The following is a 16,794-nucleotide window of genomic DNA, read 5'->3' on the forward strand; positions in this document are numbered from 1 at the left end:
AGACTCACAGAAGTAGATTACGTTCTCAAAGTAAGTAATCTACATGATGTAAATGGAGGGCTGCAGAATTCTAATATATTCCAAATCATCAGTACAATCTTTGCTCTTTATTAGAACAAAAACATTACTTTATGTTACTAAGTTTTAAATCTATTCACTGATTTTACACAAAATCAGATATATTAACTCATTAAACCACACTAGAACATCTACATTGCTCATAATTTCAGGATGTAAAGTTATACTTTTATTAGGAAGGAATAATGGGTTTTTATTTAAAAAAAAAAACCTGCCAAGGATGCTGCAACATATCATTCTTTGTGTGGTAACTTATAATACATCCCTAATAAATTTTTGTCATTTGGTTGATTTCTACATAAAATAATTTTTAAAATACTGAGAGCAATGATAGTCTTCTTCCCAACTGAAACCTGTTAGTACACTATCCTACTTAAATATGAATATGGTTCAGGTTTGGATTAATTCATTCAGTTTATGCACTTCTACCCTTTTATTACAGTTTATTGTTATTAACAAGTTCTATCTTTTCTATATGAAGCTTATGTAATTTAATCTACTCTCTAATGGTGATCCTATCTATTGCTACTGTAAGCGATTTTAGAAGTTTTAATAGCATACCCGTGCTTTAAGAGCTGTTAAACACAAACTGGTACTAATCCCAGAAACTTTTTCAACCCAAACATCTTTATTCATGTGTATTAGCTTTGGTAACAGTAATCAAATTTTGAATTCTAGGGTTTAAGCTTTCACTATCTCAAAGTAATTTAATAGCTAGATATTTTTGCTTTGTTGCTTTCTTCATATTGATTTTGAGAGGTTAAAAATCTGACTCACTGAAATGATATGAGGACCAATTGTTGTGTCAATGAGTATATCTACTTATCCAATTAGTCTCATAGCTAATTTAACAGATGCTTCTTTACAGAAAGAGAGCTCTTTCAATTCTAAAATAACAGCAAAACAAAACAAACAAAAAACCCAAACAAGGTTGATTGGATGTGCTTGAATGGGGCAGTAGTGGTTATGATAATTTTTTTCCTGCCTGTAATGAAAAAAAACTAATTAAATCATAATGTAATAGAGTTTTAGAGTTCAAGGTACCCAGGGAGGTCTAGGGGTTTTCAAACAAGGGTGGTTACACCCTGGGGTACTATTATTGTAAAATACATATTTGGTGTTCATCCCCATTTCTTGAAACATGACACCTAAAATCTTTGAAATCTCTGAAGTGACAGTGCCTTTTTGTACATTATTGAAGTGGTTGATAGATGGCAGGCCCCAAGTAGCTTCAGGAAGGGGGATGATCATGGGAAAGACCAAGACAGGATCAAAGGGTTGGGACTTTCAGGCCCACCTCCCAATCTCCAGGGAGAGGAGAAGAATGGAAAGTTAAAGTTAATCACCAATAGATAATAATTTGATTAATCATTCCTATGTTAAAAGACCCACCATAAAACTCCCAAAGGACAGGGATTAGAGAGCTTTGGACCACTGAGTACGTGGAGGTTCCCGAAGGGCCAGGGCCCTTCTCCCATACCTCACCCTCTGCATCTCTTCATCGGTGCTCTTTGTAGTATACTATGAAATGACCTAGTAAATGTGTGAGTCTTGTGAGCCACCCCAGCAAGTTAACTGGACCCAAGAAAGGGTTGTGGGAACCCCAATTTGTAGCCAGGAAGTTAGAACACAGGTAAAGCATATGGGGTTGTGACTGGCAGCTGAAGCAGGGGACTGAGCTCTCACTGGACTTTGACTCTGTCTCCAGAGACAGTGTCACAAGTGACTTGGAGGCAAGGAACCCAGTTGGAGACTTCCACAGCACTGCCTGCTTGCTTGCTGGTGGGAAGACTTCCCACACCTTTGGAGCTCACAGAAGTCTTTCATGTTGATGGTTGTGGTACATGAGCAGAGGACAGATGGTTTATTTTTCCTATGCAGGTACATTTAGACATGTACTTGTTTAGGAAATTAATTTTTAGAATCTCAACTTCTACATGTAGACTTTCTTTAAAACACAAGGTACACTTCTCACACATACAAAATCTGACATGATACATTGTCTTGGATCATAAGCTTCCAGCAAGCCAAACAAAGGCAAAATTGAAAGTATTTATGTTGGTGAAACCTCCTATACTCACGGCACCAGAAACCCAATGCAGGGATTTAGTGTTTCTCTGTCTTACCTGTATTTTGATCAAGCACAGTGTGGGGTTAAGAATGGGGTACTCAGGATATTGAGATGTTTGGAAGTCAATCTATCAAGATGGAGGGATAACTAAGGCTTTATCACCTACCCTCAACCATTGTCAAAGAATGTTTTTAACCTTCAGAAGAGTCTCAGAATGACCAAATCAATAAAGCAAGAAATATTAAATGCAACAATGCTTCACTTATTACAATTGTCAAGCTTATGGTAAGGATTTGTGCTTTATCTAGCTACCTAACTAGAGCAGGAATCCAGAACTGAGATGGTTGTGACAAAGTGCAGATTTATCAATTTGAACTGAAAACAATGTCAGATTTTTTTTCCTGACATAAACTAAGTTTTGATTCTAATGAGTACTGGCTCTTCTAGTTAAATTATATCAAAGCTATTTCCCATAAATTAAATGGTCTACTTAAATCAATATATTTAAAGCATGCAATGTTATTGAAAGCATTCAAAAAGATTACAATGGTAAAGGTGAGTTACAATGTACAATAGTTTCAATTTTCCACTCCATTATGATTATACTAAACAGTGCTGTTATGTAAAAGAATAAAAGGATAATTAGTATTTTGCTGGCTTGGTAATGACTTTTTTGGTTTACCACACAGAAATAGAAAAAGGTTGATACTAAAATGTGTCTGCCAAGTCTTTTTCAACACAGGTAGTTGCCAATTCTTTGCTTTCAATAAAACTGAAGAAAAAAATGGGATAGCACTGTCAGCTTATAGATCACTAAACATACTTTAAGGAAATAGATTGCAATGTGATTTTTTGACATTTGACTAGTGAGGACTGCAATGAATTGAACAGCTTCACTCAAAAAAATTCCTTCCATTCCTACTTATCTTGCAGCAAGATTTCTCATTCTTATATTTGTAAAAAGGGGAAATGGGAATAGGAATAATATAGAATTCTGCTTTATTCTGTAAGTAATTTTCACATATATAAACTCTTTGAAAAAATTCCCATTCACCTCATTTGGAGAGATTTTGTCAATACATTTCTACTTTTCGTGTTTCATAATTATAAAAATATTTAGCATATTTATATAATAACTAAGTCACATTCAATCAATTATTAGAACTAACAATTATACCCATGATTTCATACAGAAAAGGTTTTAAGAAACACATTTACATGGTCTCAAGAAAATTTTTAAAATTCTACTTAATTTTGTATAGATATTTTCTTAAAAGGAATACAAGAACAAGATAGATCACATGTGTATTCTAGCTTTTCCTGTAAAACATGAATCTCATCTCTGGGTGCCTGTCAACTTCGATTTGCTTCAAATTATTATGCTATTTAGAAGGAATTTATTTTGAATTAAAGTCTGAGAACATGCCTTTTCTAAAAGGTAGATGCAGACCTGACCTTTCATAATGATCAGTGATGTAGAAATGTAAGGACATAGCTGATTTTTCTCTGCTGAGATCCACCAAAGTGGCAGCTTAGATTAGTGTTACATTTCCACATGGGCCTCTATTTTGAATATCAGGGGATTAAAGTGTCTTTGTCTTTTTTAAAAAAATCTGTCTTGTTGCTTTTCAAGTCAGAGAGCTTCTCTAATTTGGCCAAATCAAGTGTGGTCATTCCTGTTAGTATTTTTCAAATGCTCTTTATTGATTGTGAACACACCTGGGAGTCAGTGAGCCACTGACATGATTTGATAAACTTGTAAATACTTGCACAACCCTTTCCTCTGCAGCTCATCAGTCCTCTTAGATAAAAGCTGGACACAGAAGTCTTTCATCGTGCCCTGAATTCCAGAAAACTTAGGCTTCAGAGGAAATAAAGGAAGGCCAGTCTCAGGGCTTTCATCCTTCCTCACTGAGATCACTACCTCCATAAACCCCTAGAGTCTAAACCTGGGAATGATCATAGGAAATACCAAGGCTGTCTGCAGGGTGTACTAAGAGAAAAAGAAGGAATAACGGAGGAAAACACAGAGCTAGGGAACAGACTGCCCTGTAGTTATTCTAAATGCAACGTTTGTGGCTTAGGAATCAAACCAATTAAAGCCTTCACAGTGAGAGTGAGATGAGCCAAGTCTTCAGACACACCAGGGCACCATCTTGAAGGGTTTTTTTTTTTTTTTTTTAAACATGTCCTGTTGTGCTTAACTGTGGGAGTCACCAGCAGTCTTTTCACCTACTAACTCTGATTTTTTTCCTTTCATCAGTAAGGATGTGCCACAACAGTCTTATTACTGTTTTAAAATAACAGTTGTCAGTGTGTGGAACCAAAAAGAGACCACGTGCACAAGGCTATTGTTACTCCTCTCCTTCTGTGATACACAGCTCACATGAAAACACATCAGTAACGTGGCCTTTGAAAGAAAACCTTTTAAGAAATACTTTGATCTCTGAAAAACATTTTGTAGATGTTTATCAACCATAGATGTTACAAGGACAAACAGTGTATTTAATATCATGTTGATAATTAAGAGGTTTGGTATCTGTTTAAAAATTATTTTGTGATATCAGAAAAATCATTGGAAGTCACAAAACACTAAATATTTCTCTACACATATCATCAATTTGCTATCTGCCTATGATGAAGTAAACAAGCCTGTAATGATTAAAATGGAAAGGCAGCAAAGAAAACGCAATTATCAAAGTGAAACTGCAATTGTTGAAGAGGGTAAATAATAGTATCCTTATTGTAGGTCCCACAGAGGCACTAATGATTAAGATGACAGGAAGCAAAATTAGGCATTTGTGGACAATCAATAGCCCACTCTCTAATTCTATGACCTAATCTTGGGTTCATACCTGGTCTCTGAGATCTCTGAGAGAACATAGGTTTTTTTAAAAAAAATCACCACATGCCATAACTTAACTTTGTGAATACAGAGAGTATTACATCACAAGTAAAAAAAAACCCAGCTGCTTTGTAAACATAGTTTAGTGGTCAAAATCAATATAGCATCTAATTAAGGAACTATTATACATTACAATAACACAAATATTATAAAAAGTATTGAATAAAATTCCATGTTCTTGCAACCCAATTAGGCCTATTTCTTCCAACCAAAAGGCAATCTTTAATGTGCTACAATATCCAATTTTCTGAAGTTGTCTTGTATTTGAAAAAATAGATACAGGAAGAACAGAAATGTAAACTTTAAAAGTAACAAATAATGTTTTAAGTAGGATGAATCATCTACATGCATACATGCACACATCCATAGTTTTTCAATTTGCACTTATATAAAAGTTTTGTTGTTGTTGTTATTGTTTTTGATTGGTAGAGACATTTGCCATAGTTATACTAACCAAAATTTACAACCTTTTGTTTTATTCTTATATTATCTCCAATTATCCTCCTCTACATTTTGGCATTCATATCACTGCCCCTTTCAATAATTCTGGTGTTGAGATGTCCTCTCACGGTATCATACCTCTACTTTCCCTTACTGTATTATTTTCTAATTCATTGCAATTGCTTGCTTGATTTTGTCCTTGTCTAGAAATCTGCATGTTCTGGGAAAAGCAACTGCGACTGTCTTTTTTTTTTTTTTAATTTCTATATTCTAGAACCTCTCTCGGTGTACATCACATAATATATGCTCAATAAATAATCTAAATTGAATCAAGACTATCCATTCAAGGGAAAAATAAGAGTCCTTTCATAAAATCCTTTCATAAAAATATAAATAGCTTGTTATAGGGGCTTCTATTACTGCTTTAGAGGATATTATTGATGATAATTTAAAGATCTATCTTCTTAGGAATTTTGCTACAAATTACAAATACATAATCTTGAATTATAGAAAAATGCAAACTAATAATTATTGATATGTATCACTGCTTGGCACTCTACATGTATTATCTGATTTAAACCTCACTACTACCCTATAAAGAAATAGGAAGCTAGAGAAGGTAATCTGCATAAAGGCCAGTGAGTGGCAGTTCTTGACCATTATTTACATCAGTGTTTGCTCTGCAAATACTTTATGCAAGGTACTGTGCTGGCCCTTTATATACTTTATATCTCATCATTTTTCACTCATTCGTGCAACAAATACTCTTCAAGTACCTATTACAGACCAATGACTGCTAAGAGCATGGCATAGAGCAGTGGAAAAATAATGATCCTTGCCTTACACTTCAGCAATGAAGGTATACATTAAATAGTAAATAACCATTAACATTTTCCAAGCATTTGTTATGGACTATACACCACTTAAACCATGTAGTCAAAATTAAGTGGTTTGACTACTCAAAACCATTCTATAATGTAAATAGTACTAGTTCCTTTTAATTGATGAGAAAACTAGAAACAAAGAAGCTCTATAACTTGTCATGAGTAAATCAAGCATTAATGGTCAGAACTAGGACAGAAAACCAGGCAGTTTGGCTCAAGAGTTTATACTTTTGATATCTCTCCGCTATATAGTTTTTGTATTGTAGTGTGGTGCAAAGAGCAGCCAGATTGTAGAGAGCCTTGTATGTCATTTAAAGGCATGTGATTAGAATCTGGGTCACCAAGGGGTTTGGTGAGGTATTTTTATTTCAGATTTGTGTGTGAAGAATAAAAAATTGAGCAAGATTGGAGACAGTACAGATAATTGGCTGCTATAATTCAGATGAAAAATGATAGGACTCAAAAGAGATAATAAAGTTAGATTTGTCAGGACTTAGTGATTGATTAAATATGAGAGTTGAGATAGTAGAAGGAGTCAGGAATGACTCCTAAACTTCCAGACCAGTTAACTAGGTCAATAACAATGTCATTTCCTGATCTAGAAATCCCTGAGAGAGAGGCACAGTTGGAAAGAGATGATGTGGCAGTCATGTTTTATGAAGATGGCCACAACAATATCTACCATCCAAAATGCCCTTAAGCTATGTGTTCCTCCATTTTCCAAATTAGGAGAGGGAGCTGACCGCCCCTTACCATGAAGCTGGGTTGACCGTCCTTGACTTCTTGACCAATAGGATGTGATGAGAGTGATGTTTCAGAATATCTGATGCTAGGTCACAAGAAGCCCTATCATAGCTTCTTTTGATGTCTCAGAAGTTCTCTTTTGGGATGCTTCTCTTCAGAACCAGCTAGTGCATTCTGAGAAGCCCAAGCCACATGAGAAGTCACCTTTAGGTCCTCTAGAGGACATCCACAGCAGAGCTGAGCTTGAATCTACAAACGGCATCAAATGCCAGGCATGTAGATGAGCCTCCATGTACTTCTAGATCAATGGAGCCTCAGATAGCCCCAGCTGACATCTGGAAGTAATTGCATGGGAGTCCCAAATAAGAATGCAAGAACTTGCCCAGTTAACTGACAGAATTATGAGAGATGATAAATTGTTTTTGTAAACTACTAAGTTTTCGGTATGATTTGTTATACAGTAATAGACATCCAAAGTAGGTGATGGGTTCAGTTTTAGACACATGAAGTTTGAGATGCTTGGAAGATACCCAAGTGGAGATGTTCCAAAGAAACTTGGATAGATTTTATGAGTTGATTTCTGGAGCTAAGGAGAGTAATCTAGGCTGGACTTATTGATCTTGGAGTCTATGGCACATAGAGTGTCAGGAGAGATGATGCGAGAACCTATGAAAGAGTAGAGTCCCGAGAAAGAGTAATGTTTAGGGATCAGGTAGAGGGAGATGAACCAACTAAACAAACTGAGATGGTCCTACCAAAATTGTTAGGAAGTTACAGTGAATGTGATATTACAGAAGCTCAGAGAAAAGAACACCTCAATTAGGAAGAATTGGTTAACTTTTAAATGCTATCAAGAACTCAAATATGATAAAGAGTGAAAATTATTTCTTGGTGCTATTGACATGGCAATGGATAACCCTGGAAGATATCAGTTTCAAAAAGTGGTGGTGACAGAGGACAGTCATGAGAAGGAGTACTGCAGAAACCAGACTGGCATAGCAATATGTGGAAGGTTAAACAGGTGGGTATAGGGAATAAACACACTGTGTTCATGAAACTGTCTGTAAGAAAGAAGAGCAAGACTTGATGGAGTAGGAGGCAGTAAAGGGAGATTTTTTTTTCTTCCTAAAACATGAGGAACCCTGGAAAGTTCAAATGGTGACTGGAGAGGGTCAGCAGATGGGGGGAATTTTAAAAATACTGAATGAGATTAAGAGAATCTTGGAACAAATAGCCTTGAATAGGGGGAGAAAATGGTGAAAGGATAGATCCACGTACATACAGGAATGGATATTTGTTTACAGAAATCAAGGGAGCTCCTTCTTTTATTTTTCTATTCAACAGAATCCAAAGTCATTTGCTGAGAGAGGGCTATAAGTTATGTATGGGGCAGAGAACCCTGCATGGGAAATATAGTTGGGTTGCCAGACTATAGAAGCTGGTGAGACAAGAGATAGGTACTACTATTCCCTCTTTACATGTGAGGAAATTGAGGCTCAAAGAGGTTGAGTAACTTGTTCAAGGTTACAGAGTAAATAAAGGAAGGAGCTAGAATTTGAGTATAAGCCTGTGTGATTTTTTCCAGTACATTAAGCTAAATGAATTCTTTGGTCCAGGGGAATAATTTTAGTTTCTAGGAAGACTATTTGAGCTCCAAACTTTATTCTTATCTATTTATTCACTTTGTCTATATCCATCAGTTTTGCCGGAGACCATACACTTATGATACCTCATGTCTAAAATATGTAGTCAAAGAAGGTCTCAGGAATAATCAGTAAAGGATCACGGCATATAAGATAAATTCTTCTTTTAGATACTAACTACCATTTAGAAGCTTTGGTTCCATATTAACTTAAAGGCAAGCAGGGAGTTCAATGAACCATTAGTACAATGATTGTTTCTTAGAATTATATTTACAAAATAAGAATAAAATAGCACTACACAAATACAAGGATTGCATTTAGAAGCTGCGAAGTAATTTTCTCATTATGCTTAACACAGTTAATTCTCCTAGTGAGTTTTGTTCAGAATTCTCAGGCTTTCAAAAGGGTTGTAATCTGAAATTATTCTAAAGAGACAACATAATGTGATCTGCTTCCCTGGACAGTTTATAGAGTGAAAGTAGCATGGGATGGTGCATAGACATGACAAGTTCATCATGCAGTTCTCAAAGCAGCAGATTTTACTTGCAAATAGAGCCCCTTTCTGCTCCTCTATGACTCAGGTCCATAAGTATTTAAGAAATAGGACACTTGACCAGGAAAAATGGAAAAAAGATCTCCTCGTAATTTAGGTTATGGGAGAAATAATGAAGCAGACAAATGATTGTTGTTTAGGTCACAGTTTGGACAAGCTCTGAGTCCAGACAGAGCCTTCTTTAAAGGAAGAGAAATTTCTACAAAAGTTGGCAGGTTAAAGGATCAGTTCTCTAGTATATTTAACTGATTCTGGGCTGTTAATTATCTTTTATATGAGAGACTTTTTTTAACACAGCTAGGATAAAGGTACTTTTTAATATATGTACATGTAGTTGCTGGACAGACACGCACCAACTGTATACAGTACACTCTATGATCATACAGGAGAACTTCCGCCACCTGAGAGAAGGGGGATAAAACTGTTGTTCTTTGTAAACTTTGGAATTACTTTAGTGAGCTGTAACTAGTACTTGTTAAAAATGGGAAATCTAATGCATTCTGCTGTCATGTATAACAAATTAGAATAAATAAAATTCAAAATTAAAAAGAAGAAAAAAATTGGAAATATAATCAAATAGAATAGCAAACACTAAGGTACATTTTACAAAATAACAAGGATTATTTCAGATATATATGTGTATATGCATGTTGGCTTTAATGTGACATGGATGTCTTACTGCAGTCACGGTCAGTAGTTTAAAAGTCATGGTTTCAGAGGACTCCAGTTTTATAGAGACTTCTGAAGCCATGTTCATGTGTATATTCTAATCCTCTGGAGCTGATATGATGCTAGGCTGTCCATTCCAGGGTTGCCCCAAACTTCTCTTGCAAATCTAAAATACTACACACTTTGCCTGAGGCTACTAAGTAAATAGGAGAAAGAGTTAGGATTTGAATATGGGCTTATGTGAGCTGAGGGATGCTGATGTGAACAGACATATTTCCTGGCAAAATACCAGGACCCAGAGACCAGGCTAGGGGAGCATCTCTGAATCCCCAGCTTTCTCAATATCATGCTTTCAGAGTACTGTGAAACTAATTAGCCATACTCTATGTTCACTGTAATCATAATAAAAGGTTGGGGTATTGTAAAATAAGCAAAATGTCCCCAATAAGTTATATATCTCTTTAACATAACTACAATTTCTTCAGTCAGTAAGAAAGTTCTCTACATGCATAGTTAATAAGCGCCATCTAAGCATTTCTACAGGAATCAACTACTTTGATAGTCTGATTATCCATCAATATAAACAAAATTAACATTCCTGATTTCTGTATATTTACTTGATTTGTTCATATGTGTGTCATCAATGTATAAAATCAAATAAGTGTTTAAGGTAATTAATGTTTACTTAATTGAAATTTCTCACCTGTCATTTCAATTATGAAAGCTTTTCTTCACCTCTATGAACTCACTGCACAGTGACTGCCCTTGTCTGCTTAAGCTGTGGTGACATGTCAGTCACCAGCTTATAGTTCTTTCAGAACATGTAGAACTTTGTATGAAAAGGCTCCATGTGGGGAGGCATTCATTATTATTGTGAAAGTCTAATGTCTTATAAAATTCCACAAACTCTCTAAGGAGGCAGGGAAGTATCATCAAGTATAATTGTTAAAATAAATGATGGGAAGGCAAAGAAGAAAAAATGTTAACAAGCATTAGTCATAGTAAAGGGGTACATGTAAAATAGCAGCAATATGTTCTTTAAATATGTACTAGTTTCTTGTAAAGAAACTAGCCACATGAGATGGACATAATTGATGTCAAAGTAAAATATAAATGCACTAGGTAAAAAGAAACAAAGAGGAAGAAGGGCTAAAGAAATTCTTAAAGGCAAACAATTTATCAGTTAACAAGGAAGATACATTGATTAGACTGCTTTGAGATACAAAGCATTAGCATATTTTGCAAAACATCTAAAGATATCAATGCCAAGACATGTATATATATATATATATGTATATGTATATACATATACATAAATAATAAACAAGTATATATATAAAATATATTATAAATATACATATGCCTGTTTGTATTTTTTTGGGTGTTTATATGGACAAATGAAACACACAGCGTTCTCTAGCCACTTAAAGTCCATTTTTAAATTCAGAATCAATTGATTTAAAATTCTGTGGTATCCCAAAATGCAAACTCTTAAAGGTTTAGAGATAGGGCAACCAGAGGAAAGGTCAATAAATTATAATACTTTAATGTGTTTTGCATTTAAAAGCTTTTATAATAAAATTAATATAGTATTCCAACATCACATACAAGTTGAATCAAGAAAACATAATATACCCAAGGTAATATAAGAGGTCACTTATAGGACTATAATCTATTTTAGACTAAAAATAAATCTCAATAGATAATTTCAGGAGGCAAAGGTAGAAAAGCCTACCCATGAAATCAGAAGGCAGAAAATCATAGTATTTCTATGATAAAAATGTGAATTTCCAACCTTTTGAGTAAGTTAATAAAAATCACTCATAAAAACATGATACCCATAATTTCTAAACCTTCTCTTTCTCCTATATAAACTGGATGTAAGCATGGGTAAAAATCAGTTTATGGAAAAGCAATGTTAAAAGAAAAACACAGATACATAATTCTTTCTCTTACCATTGTCGCCAGAAGGTAATGATACAGTGTTTGTTGGCATGGTATCAGAATTCACTTTTCCATTCTCGAATGTGTCATTTTCAGTCTGCTGTAACTGCCAGTTGAGGCCAAATAGATGCATTGCTGGGGGTAAAAAATACAAGTTGTTAAAGGTCTGCTGCTTTTAGCTCCAAGAGTAAGTGGTAAGCATGTTTATAACAAGAGTCATATGTAAAGTTAAAATTCCCAGTTTTTGAAATACCAAGGACAACTGCACAATAAAATTATAAAATTTCCTCAAACACATGCAATTTATGAAGTAATGCTGTGCAATATGGCAACATTTCAATAATGATTTAATATTCAGCTAATTGGTATCAGAAAAGTCTTATGGATGAATCATTATTTGCTGTAATTTGTCCATGTTCCCTTTTCACCATCTTTCAAGTAAGTGGTAGAATGCTCTGTGGCAGTATTTTCCACAAGTACTTGGCCACAGGTCATTTGCAAATTTATAATGCTCTGTTATATGTTCTCAAAAGACATGCTAGGTATTTGGATTATAATGAAATTTAAAAAAACTGGTTTCACAGATGAATTTATATATGAAATGACCAGAATGGATTCAGATGTGCAAAATATAATAAAATTTGAATATAATATTTAAGATTAGTGGTTTTTAAATTTATGACATATTTCAATAATGACTCAAACCAAATACATGCATATGTGTCGGGTAATTTCTTGTGAGTTTCTGATATGGTATGATTATACTTTTATAAATTTATAAGTGAAAAAAAATTTTTTTTGGTACCAGGGACTGAACCTAGGGGTGCTTAAACCATTGAGAAACATCCCCAGACCCTTCTTACATTTTTATTTGGACACAGGGTCTTGCTGAGTTGATGAATCCTCCTGGCTTGGCCTACCAAGCTGCAGGGATTATATGTGTGTGCCACCACACCCGGAATAAATAACAAATTTGTCAAAAATTTATAATGTATGTACTAATTTTATTTAAAATATTTAGAAAACATAACTAGAGGACTATGTGATATAATTACAAATTTATAAATGTAATCTAATTTAAATTTTAATATATTATCTATTTTCTTAATTTATCAAAAATATTTATAAGAATATGTCACTGCCTGGCTGGGGATGTGGCTCAAGTGGTAACGCGCTTGCCTGCATGCGCAGGGCGCTGGGTTCGATCCTCAGCACCACATAAAATAAAATAAAGATGTTATATCCACCAAAAACTGAAAAATAAATATTAAAAAATTTCTCTATCTCTCCTCTCTCTCTCTCTAAAACAAAAAAAAGAATATGTCACTGCCATTTAACCATTAACAACTACTAAATATTCATTTGTGCTCCACGGAATATAGCCAAGTAATTATTTCTTAAGGAAAGCCAAAATCCACAGGGATGCCAGGTGATGGTCATATTACCCTATCATGAAGAGAAATTTTTGACATTGTTTTGCTCACTATACAAATTCAAATTTACCAGAGAAATAGAAAAATACAAGTATTTAAAACATTTGTCAGAAGTAGTGTGATAACCACCATTTTCAAAGAGCTTTTATTAAATATCCAATATATTATCTAAGTAGTAACAAAATTAAATTGGCATAGTGTAAAATAACATTGGCCTTGAACGCAGTTAAAGATTTTTGTTTAATACTTACTTGAGGATTTAATCTTGGAAAAATTGTCAAAGATTAGATTTACTTAAAAAATGAGACTTGTTAAATTGATGTGAAAATTCTAGAAGCATATAAAGCATAGCTGGCATACAGCAGGACAGTTATTAATATATAGGAATTCCATTTATTTATAATATTATTGAATTATTTGGATTCTCTTGATCAGACCATGGCACCACTCAATTAAAAGTCCCTTTTGTTTACAATGTTCTGCACTGTCAAATACCTATTAATCCCTCAGATGGCAAGTGTTAACTTCTTGGAGAAATCCACCCAGGACTGTTTTATTTCACTTCTATATATAATTTATAAGATATAAATATGTTTAGGAACACAGTTCCTGCCACCTAGAGTAGGCCTCAACAAGTATCTGATAAATAAGTGATTTAAAATTAGCCATACTTCTATTTTCTAAAATTTTAAAATCTAAGATTATTGCGGATAGTGATATAGTAATTTAAAGAGAAACAAAATATAAAGCAAATATACAAACAGCTAAGAATGAATATCATACTACTAATAATTAATGACTTCTTAAGTGTATTATATGAGAAGTAGTGGAGCGAAAGTCCACCATTACTATGTATGATTGATTGAATTTTAAAAAATCAACAATTTTGGGTCATTCTAATTACCAGTTCCACATTCTTTTATTAATAAATCTAAAAGCATGCTATACTTACACAGATAGCCACATCTACCCCATATATTTGCAAAATTGTATCTACTCACACTCCCTGCTTAAATTACAGTCTGTCAGCAATTCCATTTAAACTCTGATTTTTATGGATTAAGATACAGGTTTTAGAATTCTTAAATTTACAAGTTGTCATCTTTAAAGAGGTATAACTTTGTATGTCATTTTGTTTTAAATTACGTAGTGTTTGAGTGGCAAAATGTCAGGAGCTTTCTAAACATTTATCACTCCATACATTTGTCAAGGTTTTAGATACTTAAGCAATTTATTGAGCCAAGTAATGGGAGCTAGTTCTGCATACAGCAGAGGTTTGACAGACATACTATGGCATAGCAACAATAAATACAGACCTTCTCTGATTCAGAATGATGCAACTTCTGACTTTTTGACTTTACTATGGTACAAAAGCTATATTCACATTCAGTAGAAACCCACTTTGATTTTTGAATTTTGATTTTTCCCAGGCTAGCAATATGCAGTATGATACTCTTATAATGATGTGTCATTATGGAGCAGAAGCTTTCAGTCAGCCCCACAATCATGAGAGAAACAACAGGGACTATAGTACATACTCTTGCTGAGCTAGGATGTTTGGTAGGTTCTGAGTATTAACTGCATTTAAAAAAATATATTCTTTTTAGTTGTGGATGGATCTTTATTTTATTTATTTATTTATATGTGGTCGCTGACAATTGAACCCAGTGCTTCACAGATGCCAGGCAAATGCTCGACCACTGAGCCACAACCCCAGATCCTTAAATACATTTTTGAGTTCTAATATTTTCTAATATTTTCAACCTCTGATGGGTTTGTTGGGATCTAACCCCATCGTCTAGTCAGTGAGTACATCTATTCCAATATGGTAAAGTTTCCATGCAAAATAATTTATAATCATTGTGACTTTTAACATAAAGACTTTTCAAATGATAGATTTGCTCATACTATTTATTGGTTTTAATAGACTTTGAAGGGTAACCCATGGGATTGTGAACAGATGTCAAATGTTAGAATTTAATGTGATGTTTTTGTTAGTACAGCTATTTTATTTATTTATTTATTTATTTGCCAGATGGGCAACAACAGAAGTTGTTGTATTTTTTTCCCACAAAATCTCAATAAGATGTTATATAATGAGAATCATGCCCAATAATATTGTATCTTGCTTAATACTTTATTGAAAACAGAAACCAATAAGTTGTTTGGTCATAGGATATTATCTGCTTTGAAATTGTTGGTATTTGGTTTTATTTTGGTGAAGCTCTTATGTATAACTTAAGATATGATACATATGCAGGATTAATGAGATAGAAGAAAGAGGCAGGCAGCAAACTCGAAAGAGTCAAGAACATTCCAGAAATTACTGAGCAGTACTATAATAAAACTACATGGAACATCTTGGCAGATAAATAAAGGGAAAACTAGCTAACTTGCTAAATAAAATACATCTGCAAATAATGAAGAATAATCCATATTTTTCAACCCTGAGCTGGAAAGCAGATTTGAACGCATGGGAAGGTATCTGCTGCTAGTATTCATGGATGGTTCCAAGGATCCTTGGTTCATGCATATCCCAGCAGGGGTGCAGGGAGAATAGCCAGAAGCAGCTTGGAGCTAAGTTTTATTTTTTTGAACATAAATTAGTGTTTTATTTTAAAAGTTTATTTATTCTAATTAGGTATATATGACAGCTGAATGCATTTTGATTCATTGTACACAATTGCAGCACAACTTTTCATTTGTACACCATGTAGCATCGCATCATATGTGCAGTCATACATGTACCTAGTCATACATGTCCATCTCATTCCACCATCTTCCCCTCCCTACCCCTTGCTACCCTTTGCCCAATCACAGTTCCTTCATTTTACCCTGTCCCTGCCCCCCACCATTACAGATCAGTATCCACTTATCAGAGTGAACATTTGGTCTTTGTTTTTTTGGGATTGGCTTGCTTCACTTAGCATGATATACTCCAACTCCATCCATTTACCTGCAAATGCCATAATTTTATTCTCTTTTAATGCTGAGTAATATTCTGTTGTGTATATGTACCACAGTTTCTTTATCCATTCATCTATTGAAGGGCATCTAGGTTGGTTCCACAGTTTAGCTAATGTCAATTGAGCTGCTATAAACATTGCTGTGGCTGCGTTACTATAATAGGCTGATTTTAAGTCCTTAAGTCGAGGAGTGGGATGGCTGGGTCAAATGGTGGTTCCATTCTAAGTTTTCTAAGGAATCTCCATACTGCTTTCCAGATTGGTTATAGCAATCTGCAGTCTCACTAGCAATGTAAGAGTGTGCCTTTCCCCCCACATCCTCATCAACACTTGTTGTTTGTATTCTTGATAAGTGCCATTCTGACTGGTGTGAGATGCAATCTTGGAGCAGTTTTGATTTGCAATACCAGACCCTCTTAACCTCAGAGAAAGTGTTCCATGTACTGTGCAATTAAAAACAAAA

The 16,794-nt window shown here is 34.4% G+C and overlaps 1 protein-coding gene across 16 annotated transcripts in view; it reads right to left on the minus strand.

Moving 5' to 3' along the window:
- The window catches only part of TENM3 (teneurin transmembrane protein 3), a 606,711-nt gene that overhangs the window by 131,452 nt on the left and 458,465 nt on the right, over positions 1-16,794 (minus strand). For 15 of the 16 annotated variants that reach the window (XM_081269536.1, XM_081269543.1, XM_081269542.1 and 12 more), the window contains one exon: positions 11,945-12,067. The exons of the other annotated variant lie outside the window; for it this stretch is intronic. In XM_081269536.1, coding sequence (XP_081125662.1) covers positions 11,945-12,067 — 123 coding nt within the window. The remainder of the gene's footprint in view (positions 1-11,944; positions 12,068-16,794) is intronic. 16 annotated transcript variants of the gene reach the window in all.

The sequence above is a fragment of the Spermophilus citellus genome (assembly GCF_964194105.1).
Source record: "Spermophilus citellus genome assembly, chromosome: 16".
In the NCBI taxonomy this organism is placed as follows: domain Eukaryota; kingdom Metazoa; phylum Chordata; class Mammalia; order Rodentia; family Sciuridae; genus Spermophilus; species Spermophilus citellus.